General features: G+C 53.8%; 1 protein-coding gene across 2 annotated transcripts in view; it reads right to left on the reverse strand.

The window, feature by feature from the left end:
* The window catches only part of CRTAC1 (cartilage acidic protein 1), a 135,632-nt gene extending 124,680 nt beyond the window's left edge, over nt 1-10,952 (reverse strand). For both annotated transcript variants that reach the window (XM_046653618.1, XM_046653617.1), the window contains exon 1: nt 10,793-10,952. In XM_046653618.1, coding sequence (XP_046509574.1) covers nt 10,793-10,816 — 24 coding nt within the window. In that variant the 5' untranslated portion in view covers nt 10,817-10,952. The remainder of the gene's footprint in view (nt 1-10,792) is intronic.
* Nucleotides 10,953-11,182: the final 230 nt, after the last annotated feature.

Consider the following 11,182-nt stretch of genomic DNA (forward strand, 5'->3'; position numbering starts at 1 on the left):
AGACTCTTTCCAGACCCTGTGAGGGGGCGGAGGCATGAGGGAGGGAGGCTGCCACGTGAGCACTCTGCCCTGCCAGCCGGGCCACCAGGTCTGCAGAGACCCCAAAGGAGCACCTGAAGTAGGGCATCGTTGGAGAAGAGCTAAGGGAAGCTGCCCTGGCTCATTCACCCACAACCACACTTCCTGTGGACCCTGGCTGAGCCTAGGATGGTGCCTGGTGGCGCTGGGGTCACCGGGAGAAAGCTAGTCAACATCTGCAGTACACAGTGAGGGGTGCTGTGGAGGAGGGAGCATGAAGAGACATAGATTAGCGGGGGGCAGAGCTAGGGAATGCTTCCGAGGAGGTGGGATGGCAGAGCTGAATGTTAAGGGATGTTAAGAAGTTAGGTGGACAGGATGGGCAGGAGGAGGAGAGGAAAAGGAAGAGCAGACAGAGAGCGGACTCCTCCAAGGTCTGGAGGACCCAGCTGTCACCCCCCCTGCCCTTCTAGCACTACCTACTTACAGGCCCGTCCGCACCCCCCCCCCCGGGACAGGAGTGAGGGGGAAGCATTCGCCTCCCATTCCTCTGGTTTCCACCCAGAGGCCCTTCCATTAGACTAGAGCAGGGGTTCTCAAGCCGGGCCGACTTTGCTCCCCGACTCCCACCCCTGGACCATCTGTCAGTGTCTGGAGACATTTTTGGTTGTCACAACGAGGGAAGGGGGTTGCTACTGGCATCTAGGGAGAGAGGCCAGGGATGCTGCCAAACATCCTACAATGCACAGGACAGCCCCTCAACAAAGAATCATCCAGCCCAGAATGTCAAAAGTGTGAGACTGAGGAATCCTGGAGCAGTGCAAGCCTGCAGGCCTCCCTGCTTCCCCACGGCCTCCTCCCAAGGGCCGGAGGAGCAGGGGTTCATCCGATTGGTCAGTTTGGGCACGGAGAGCCCTTTTCAGACCTGCCTTCCTGCAGTGGCCACTCGCTGCCATGTGCTGTGCTTGGCCAGGCGGGCTCAGCCCTGCCCCCGCCCACAGGGAGGACTGCAGTGGGAGATGCAGGCGCACCAGCAGGCCCCAGGGACCCCACTCCTGGCCAGGAAGCTGGGTCCTCCAAACAGCTCTATCTGTAATGATGGTGGCATTTTAATCTCCCTCTGCCTGAGCCCTGCCTCTCTCCTCCCCTGTATTTTTCTCTCTCACTTGGTCATGAATCTGAGCAATGAAGTGGGATCCTATTCATTGGGCCCCTTCAAACCCCAAAATTCAGACTGGAAATCTGGTGTCATCTTTGGTTCTTGCTTCTTCATCATTCTTCACAACCCCCAGATCACAGAGTTAATTCCACTCCATGAATCTCTTGAAAAGTTGCCTAGGCTTTCCACCCCCACCCCCTGGGATCTGCCCTTTATCCTTCACGTGAACAATAGCAATACTTGCTAAGTGCTCCCCTCTTCCTCTCACCTCACCCCACTTCCACACGGCCCTCAGAGCTTCCTTTCTCAATCTCAGAGCTCATCACTCTCCAGCCTAATTCATGAGATCCTGAACACAAGGCAAACTGAAATTTTTATTGCAGTTTCATGTAACAAGTACTATTTGAGGAATAGGTAGGAATAATAACACTACCACCGACTACATGCCCGGCACTACTTTAACACGTCCCATAGATGATCTCATTTAATCTTCATAGTAACCTTGTGAGATAGATACGACTATTGTTCCCATTTTACAGATGAGCAAACTAAGGCACAGAGAGGTTAAGCAGCTTGCCCAAGGTTACACAGTTAATATGTTTTTCGGGCCAGGATTTGTGCTTAAGCCAATTGGCTCCAGGATTGGTGTTCTTGGACACTACACTAAGCAGTTTCTCTCACTATACCAAACTTGTCTTAAACCAAGTGAGATGGGAACACAGTGGAAGGAGCAAGCATCTGTGTGTGCCTGGAGCAGCTGGGGAAGGCCTAAGAGAGAGGCGGTGGTAAGCTGGCCAAAGGGAGAAGGCGGAGAAATCGTTCCAGGCTGAGGGGCCAGCGTGTGCACGGTGGGCGAGCAGCTCGTGTAGTGCAATGAGGCTCTGCGTAGTTGGAGCACAGGAGGGGGGCAGGACAACTGGTGGGAAGGAGTATTGCTAAGGAGGCCGGAAAAGACCCAGGAGACCTTGGGCGCGACACAAGCCAGAGGGTTAGGGAATGACCTGGCTGGAATGGAGTGTTAGAAAGAACATTGAGGCCAGTTAGGAAGAAAGCTAGAGGCTGCCATTCACTCATTCACTCAATGTCTGTGTGCATCTACTCTCCATCAGGCGCAGCTCTGAACACTGGAAAAATGGCTGAGAGCAAAATAAAGCCCCTGTCCCCATGGAGTGTACATTCTAATGCCTCAGTCATCAGTGTTTCTCCACCCTGTCCTCGTCCTGGTCCTCTACACTGCCAGCCTGGAAGACAAACGTCTCCCCACCCTCCAGGGGCCACCGTGTCCTATGCCTCTTCCCCAGCACCAAGAAAATACAAGGCTTCCTCCTCCCTCCCTCCACCTGGAGAGAGCTCCAGACACAGCCTGCAGCTGCACTTAGAGACTTGGTCCTGCTCCAGACAAAGGCAGATGAAAACTCAGGGCACACGGGCTAGGAGGTGCCACAGGGACCAGCAGGCTAATGAAATGGTGTTTCTGAAAGTGAGAGAACAAATGGAGTCTCCTAGCCTTTGCACAAGGCACAGCAGGTCCTTAATAAGTGTTATTAACGGCTCGGACTTCCTGGTCTGTAAAAGGGGAAATGAAATGTGATAATGCGTGTGAGTGCTGAGCACCGTGCCTGGCGGGCGGAGTCCACGAACAGTAGGTAAGGGGAAAAACACTCGTACTATTGCTCCTGCTAACAGAGTTTGCTGAATGAATGAATGCCTCTCAGAAGGTGGAGTCCAGGCCCACTAGGCCAAACGGTGATTGCAGTGTGCAGGACTGCAAGACTTTGCGGAATAGGCTTGCTCTTGTTCCTCATTTGTCTAGGGACCCTAGAGAGTCCTTTGACTTCCTAAATACTGCTTTCCAAACGCAGAAGCCCTCAGTTTACTCTAACATACACATTCATTCTTCAAACATTTCGTACATGTCTCTGGGCCAGGCTGGAAATGATGACTAAGGTACAGCTCCTGACCTTAAGGAGCTACCGTCTGCCAGGGGGGAGACACGGTTCAGAGTAGCAACAGGTAAGCCCATAGGAGGGAGGGATTGCCTGGCGAGATGGGTGGGCAGGGCAGGCAGGAAAGGCTCTCTCTCTCTGGGGAGGAGAATGGGGATTCCAAGGGGAGCTGCATTCCAGAGGGTGGGGACTTTGGGATCAAAGGCATGGATGTGACACAGACTGTGGCTGTTGCTGCTGGAATGCAGCCTGTGGGCTGTGGAGCCCAGGGAGAGAGGAGGGGGGAGGGTGCAGGAGAGAGGAGATGCAGTCTTGGGTGAAGCCGCCTTGGGGCCTGTCCAGCCTGCTCTGCCAAGGTCAGGTGCCTGAAGTCACACTGTGGGGGAAGTTGTGTCATCTGGCCCAGATATGATCAGACTTGGCATCTTAGAATGTGGGCAGCAGCGTGCAGGCAGGTAGGCTGTGTTTCTGAAAAGTGAGTGTCACAGAGGGGTGGCCATCCTGGGGCAGCGTGGGGCACGATGACCTCCAAAGTTCCTTTCCAGGCCTAGAAGTCTATGGGTTAGGGTTTTATTGCAAATCATTTAAAATGCATTAGTGGACCTTGCTATTTAAACACCTCCTCCCAGGAATCTTCCTGTGAAGCCATGATTCACGGCCTAGTCTGTCTTCAGTGGAAACCCAAACGGGTCATCTGTTCTATTAGCTTAAAGCAAGGTAAACCCACGCTGAGTTTCCTTGCAGCAGCCTGGTGGGAGCAGGGAGGGAAGGGGGTGAGCATGCAGAGGGCGAGGAGGAGACACCCGGCCTTGCTCCAGGCTCGGAGCTGGCCACCAGCATGCGGGCTGGGCCCCCATGGGCTTCTCACACCCGGCTTGGTCAGTGGGACCTTTGGAGGTTTATAGAACCCTGGTGCCAAGTGCCAGCTCTGGGAAGGAGCCAGAAGGAAAGCTGGCCTCACTGACCCTGGTCAGTTTGGAGATCCACTTTAATCCCAGGGGTCACCTCTGCCCCAGAATGGCCAGCCACATTCACGCATTCATTCGTTTAGCCACCAAGTGCCCATCCAGCCCTTCCATGTGTCAAGCGCTGTGCTTGGCACTGAGTTTATACTTGAGAACAAAGACACAGCTCCTCCTCCACACAGCTTGCCAGGCAGCCTCTCTCCTTCCTGGGGACTCATATTTCCCCACCTGAAAAAGCCTCTTTGGATGTACATAGCTTCTCAGACGAGAGGTGTGTGATGGTGACTTCCAAGAAAGAGTCTGTTCTTAGAGACCAGGGTGGAAGGGGACGTGACATCACTTAGACAACAGTGACAGAAAGGACCTGTCTGCTCAACACCTCTGATTACAGGGACTGACCTCCAGAGGCTGGGGGGCCTGCTCCAGGAAGGCAGAACATTCAAGGAGGAACAGCGATGGGACCTACGTAGTGATCCCCCCGAACAAGAGGAGTGTCAAGTGACTTCCTCCCTCCAGTGCTAAGTGCAAGACCAGGGATGGGCCTTCTGTGAAAAACATGGACCGAGGCTGCTCCCACCAATCCCACAAGAGCTCCTCTGCCCATGCAGGGGGCACTCAGGCTCCCAGGCCTGTGTCCCCTCTTGAGAGCTGTGTCAGGGTTTGTATGATGCGATGGGTCCTTACAGACAGATAGACATCAAAGGATGCAGGGATGCCTACAGAGAAATCCCCACCTGGGTGGTGCTCTCCAGGTAGGCAGGGGCTGCTGCTAGGGAGGGAAGTCCCTGCAGCCCCTCCTCTGGTCATCAGGACACCCTGAGCTCCGCAGTGATTCCCGTGCGTGACCTTGTCACTGTTCTTGTCGGGGGAAACAAAGATAAGAGTAACTGGAAACAATAGAAAGGGCCATTTTACACTCTCTGCACTCGCGATTCTTCTGCGACTAATGAAAGCAATATGTCAAAACGTCCCTGGGAAGAAATCTTTAGGACTATGTCTGTTAAGTAAACAAAGTCTCACTAAATAATGCCACACCTTCCCATCTCTCCTTGAAGCTCCTTGTAGAACTTCCCTGTGCCCAGAGGGTTGAGCAGGAAAGGGTGTAGAAGTCACCGCCTCCCCTTCCCGGAGGGACTGGGGACAAATCCAGTCGCTTGTCATTTGTGGAGCTATCTTTTTCTCCTCCGGATGTTGATCACATTTCCCGGGCTGGAACCAACTTACAGGGCTAGGGTAGTGGAATTTTTCCAAGAAGCAAATGTTTTGCTTCTTATGAAGTCAACATGATTTCTTTCAAGGAAAATTTTTATCTTTTTTTTTTTTAAGAGTCTAGGGTTTTTGAAGGGCACATCTTTGGACTTACCTCTAAAGATAACGATTATGATATGCTTATCATTTGCTAAGACCACCCCCTACCACACACTTACTCACAGAGAGGCAGAGGGCTGGGGAAACGATGTGCCCAATATTATAGAATGAGTCAGTGGCATAGCTAGAAATAGAACTTTCCAAACTCCCAAATTCTTAATAATAGCTATATTACTAATAGTCTATATTTTTCTGTTTTCACAGCTCACATTTAATCTTCACAACAACTTTGGGAGCCGTCTGAGTAAGTCAACCTCAGGAGACAGCAGCTCTGAGTTCCAGACCAGTTTTGCCACTCGCTTGCTGTGTGACCCCCGCTGGTCTCCTCACCTTTCTGGAACTCAGTGTCCTCAACTGTGAAGTGGGAGAGTTGGATGAGAATATTTCTAAAACCCCTCCCACTCTGACCCGCTGTGATTCTATGCTACAACACTCTTCCAGTCCAGGGTTTCTCAGCCTGGGCACGAGGAACATTTCAGGCCAGGTGATTCTTTATGGGGGGACTGTCCTGTGCACTGCAGGATGTTTCGCTTCATCCCTGGCCCCTACCCACTAAATGCCAGTAGCCCTCCCTACCCCAGCTGTCACAATAAAAAATGTCCCCAGATCTTGCCAGCTATTTAGGGGGCAAAGGAAGCCCTCTAGTCAACTCAAGGACTTCAAGAAGGTCAAGAATATGAGTGGTTCAGTGCAAAAGGGTCTTCCTGTCCCCTCCTCTTCCCCAAACCCTTCACACCTTTCTGCATGCTTTTCAAGTACAACCTCCCAGTCCTCTGCCGCTTCTCATTTCCGAAATGCCCTAAGTGGTCCAGAGTGCGTTTGGTGTGATAATGAACCAATTGATTTCATACTTCCTCCTAAGGAGAGTTCACAGGTTTATGCCCCCTAAGCAACGAGCCAGGCTCCCCAGAAATCCCTCGCAGAGCCCGGCTGGCCTGGAAGCCTGTATCTGCAGCCTGCAGGAGGCTCGGAGAGCACGGATTTGTCAGCACTCTTAAATCACCGGGCTCCGAGGAAGGCTTCTCCCAGCAGAAAGATCCTTCCTTAGGAATCAATAGCTCAGGGCCTTCCATCACATTCAGAATTATCCTGGGACCTGTAAAATTTCTTTTCCCCAAGCATGGCAGAACCCCAAAATGAAAATCCCAAGGTAGGGGAGGGAAGAAGCCAGGGAGGGAGCCCTGCCAAGAAGGACTTGTCCATCAGCCCAGATGTTGCTGTGAGCAGAGGCTGATGTGCAAACCTGGACCCTCGGCCTCATTGGAGACTTTCATTGGAACGTGGTTCCCAGTGATCTTGCAGTAATGTCTCCTCCCAACCAAATACCTCTTTACATCTTACCAAGGGCAGAGGCATGTTAAAGACCATCTTCTTTGATCTTCACTATCCTACCCTCATCACAGGGTTGCCAGCCTCACCATTTTGCAGAGGAGGAAACTGAGGCATGCAGAGGTTAAGTGGTTTGTCCCAGGTCTCTAAGCCAGTAAGAGGTGGAGCCAGATTCTAAGCCTGTGTCCTTTCCATGGCACAGGGCTGTCTTCCCTGTGAGAGTAGGGTGAAGGGCCACCATCAAGTGGGGCTCATGAAAGGGGCAACTTCTTGTTTCCTTAGTGTCTAATGCCCCTTCTCAAACTCTACATCCTCTCCCCCATTCCAACAAAAGTCCAGAGATCCTGGGCTACAGCTGTATTTTATGTAATTATATTCCTCTGGCCTTATCCGGAACCAGACCAAGCCTTGGGAACGCAGGCACAATTCTTCAGCTAGAGCTGGGGGCTGGCGCAGATCTCAAGCACAGCCTCTTGGCACTCTAAAGGAGGGAGCTGTTGCTCTCTGGTGGTCCACGTTATCCTACCACCTCTCTCCTTCCCCTGAAGACGAAGACCCAACTTGTCTGTGAGCCTGAAGGAGATGAGGAAACTCAAGCATCTTCCCTGGCAACAAGCATCCCTTGGGTGAGCCTTAGGGACAAGAGAGGATCTGCCTCTCGGAATTCTGGCTCGGCAGCACTGGTTCCTCCTGAGGGTCACTGCCAGGTCTGCCGAGGCTCCGAGGGGAACTCCATGCAGTGTGCAAAGGAGCAGGGTGGGGAGAGGAAACAGAGGGGGCAGCCCACAGGCCACTCAGCAAACCTCCGTCCCAGCACCCAGCTCAGATATCAACAGCCAGACTCACAGAACAGAAAAAGAGCACTGGAAATGGTAACATCTTCCAGGTCACCCAAGAAGCCCTAACACGAGGATTTTGCAAAAATAGAACATCCTAGCACTCTGACCTTGAGCTGGGAGCAGCAAGGATGGAAAAATGGGCAAATACTGGTTGGAAACTCTCGACTTCATCCAGGATCTGAGTATTGGAGGTCCCACAGGCAGTGGTCTGGCTGAAGGACAGAAAGACCCCCATGCCAACACAACTTAGCAGAGGAAAGGAAGAGCTCCAGGCCTGGATTCCAAGGCCACTGTGAGGGACTGGGCACTTCTGATTCCTAAATACATAGAGGGAAACTTGGAGCCACATTGCTGTTGCCTACAAGACCACTTGGAATAATGAGACAAGATAATGGAGGAAGGGGAAAGAATAATTAGGAATGTCTATTACCTGTATATACAAGAACTTTATCTGCTTCGCCTCCTCATTCTGAATAATAGATTCAAAGGTAATTTCCCCAAATTTACAAAATTTATTAATTTACCAATGTCTAATCAGTCAGCAATCATGAGTACCTACTGTGTAGAGAACACATGTCCACCTCCACAGTAAAGAGGAAGCAGGAGTGGAAAGAGCTCTGAGCAGAGGACTGGGAATCCTGGGACCTGGTCCTGTCTCTTCCACCAAGTAGCCATGTGACCTTGGCCAAGATACTTGTGTTTATTGAGCTTCAGTTTTGTCATCTGTAAATTAAGTGTGCATGTGAGTGTTGGGGACAGCACAGGGTTGGACTAGATGTTCTTCAAGGTTCCTTTCTCCTAGCTGTGGTGTTCTTGGCTCTGTGAACCCTTAACACATTTGAAGAACACACCAGCACCAAGCACAAAGGAATGATCTCAGAGAGCAGGTGGGGCCGAGCCCCAGTTCTGTTCCCTCGGAATGTTGTACTTGCATCTGTCCCATTGCCCCTGAGATCACAGGACCACCTGAAGTCCAGGAAACACGTGGTAAAAGGGTTCCAATCATGAAGGTGACTGTTGTGGGCTGTGGCCTGCGCTCGCTTAAAGCCTTAAGTTATTATGGCCAGCGAAGGGCAAGACGTGAGAAAAAAAAGTCACTGGTCCTGAGCTGGGTGCCTTTGTCGCCCCCTACTGGACACCAAGGAGCCTGCTCCACCTTTAGGCTCCCATCGCCTTTGCAGGCGGCAAGGAAGATTGAGAACAGGAGACTGTCACAAGCTCTTTAATAGGACTGCCTTCATGGTCGATGGTCCTCTTTCTCTAAGAGTCTATGTTTCACTCCCTACAATTACACAGGCCATTGGTCCACACATTCACAGGGGCACTCCTGTGCAGCGATAGGACGTCTTAACCAAACATCAAGGTGCCAGGCAATAAACATCAGGGTTCAGAACACCAGATGCAGCCCAGATGGAGAGAAGGGAAGAAAGAGCAACAAGCAGTTATTTCGTTGCACAAATCCCCAGTGGAGAGAAGGTCTTGGGAAATGTGGACCGCAGGCAGAGGATGGAGCTAGGTATTGGGGTATGGATTGACAGCCCCCACAAAAGATCTCCAGGCTGAAGCAGCTACCCCAGGAATTCAAAACACCCACCCATGTTCAGGCATGAGGTACAGGTGAGGGATACAGCCCCAAATGAGCAGCTGCAGAGCAAGTAATCCCCACCCCGCCTTTTGACCTTCTCCAGAGCCCATTAGTACCAACTAGGAACCAGAATATTTTAATTGTGGTCCACCATGCCAGCATCAAGAACCTACAGTCCCTTCGTTGCCTCTTAAATTGACTTTAGGCCCTGCCTGCTGCCAGAGAACGTTCTTAATCAAGTCAGAGGGAGAGAAAACGCTTCCTCAAGGGCCATATTGGAACAACCGCCATGTTCCCACTTTTCCATCCTCTGTCTCCTCTTCCTCATGGCTGAGCATGAGGGACAGTATGACTCTCTGAATTCGCTCTAATTCAGTCTTGAGTATCTCCAGCTCCAAGTCATGAGGGTCAAAAAAGCTCCCAGCAATAGCGTTTCTCTTCCCATATGAGTTCTCCCCTAATTCATGATAGCACTACAGAGCCGTCCCCTATTCCTGGAACCCTCTTTCCTTCTTTTCCACCTGGCTTCACTTGGGAAGTCCTGCAGCCATCCCAGAAGAGACCTCAAGCGTGACTCAAGAATGTGTCCTGCCTGGAGAGCTGAAGCGTCTCCTGGGGTGCACAGAAGCCACACTAGGTGCACACCCCACTACCAATATTCATTAGTCATTCCCGGAGGAAGAGGAGTGCCCCCCCTTTCAACCTCAGGAGCATTTCCCAATCACTCTGGGAGGCTCCCATCCAGGCTGGGATGACTTTGGATTCTTGAGTTGGTTTCTGCAGAAACGGGACTAACCAGGGTTCCCAACTACTGTACTGCAAAGAAGCGCGCTGCAATGCTAGGTACGCCCCCAGCCCGGCCTGCTGCCTCATCAAAGCCTCCATGTGCCCCCACGGGGCCAAGGAGGGCCCCTGGTTCCCCCGGAATGCCTGAAGCTGGCTTGTCTGCGACAGGCTGAAAGCGAAGAGACCACACCTCGGTCCAGCAAAGGCAGCTAGCTGGCAGCTACGCCGCGCGGGGCTGGCTCCCGGAGCTTTCTGCCACCTAGTGCTGTGCCCGGGAGCTCGGCTTCCCTGGGGAAGAAACGCCAGCTCCCCCGGGCTCTTGCCCATCCTGGAAGCGTAGGCACCCGGCCAAGGCCAGTAGCTTCCCCTGCCCGGGCCGGACCTGAGCCTGCCTGGCTGGGTGACTCCTCAGTACCCCTGGCACATCCCGCCTCACCTGCTCCGCCCTCTCCCAGACCCGGTGCCCCCTCCTCAAACAGCTGACCTCCAGCGCGCCTCAACACCTTGCCCGCCACTGTGCGGGCTATGGCCCCCACGCCTCCACTCCCACCTCTCCTTCACCTCCCAGCCCGCCCCCGCCTAGCCCCCGGCCCGCAGGAAAGGCTCTGGGCGCCAGTCGAGTCCTGCGCCTCTTGGCAAGTTGGAAGCCAAGCCGCGGCCGCCGCCTTCGCGGTCTCTGTCTTCCTGGGTTCCCGGGCGGCATCCCCGCCACCCCTGTGGGCGGATCGGGAGGGGCGCGTAAGGCGGGAGAAACTTTCTCCGCCTGAGGGGGTGGGGGCACCGGAGCGGATACTCACGCGGGGGTCAGCGCTCGGAGCCATCCTCGGGCTCTCTCAGCCCCACCGCCTAGGGGCGTCGGAGCGCGGGCGCTCGCTGCCGCCTCTGCCGCCGCCGCCGCCGCCTTCCAGCTCCAGCCCCGGTCCCGGGCTGGCCTCGAGCCTCCCGCCCCGACGCCGCTCGCTCGCTTTATACAACTCCACTCGAGCGCGCCGGGGCTTATGTAAAGGCTGGCGGAGACCCGCAGCCAATGGCGCGGCGGCTGGCGCGAGGGGCCCGGGGGTGGGGGGCGCCCGCGCGGCCAATCGTGGCCCGGGGAGCCCGGGAACCCGCGGAGGGGGAGGGGGCGCCTCCCCGCGCTGATTTAGGAGCCGGGATTGCGGTGGCAGCAGCCGGCAACCGGGCCGGCC

The sequence above is a fragment of the Equus quagga genome, chromosome 2 (assembly GCF_021613505.1).
Source record: "Equus quagga isolate Etosha38 chromosome 2, UCLA_HA_Equagga_1.0, whole genome shotgun sequence".
Lineage (NCBI taxonomy): Eukaryota > Metazoa > Chordata > Mammalia > Perissodactyla > Equidae > Equus > Equus quagga.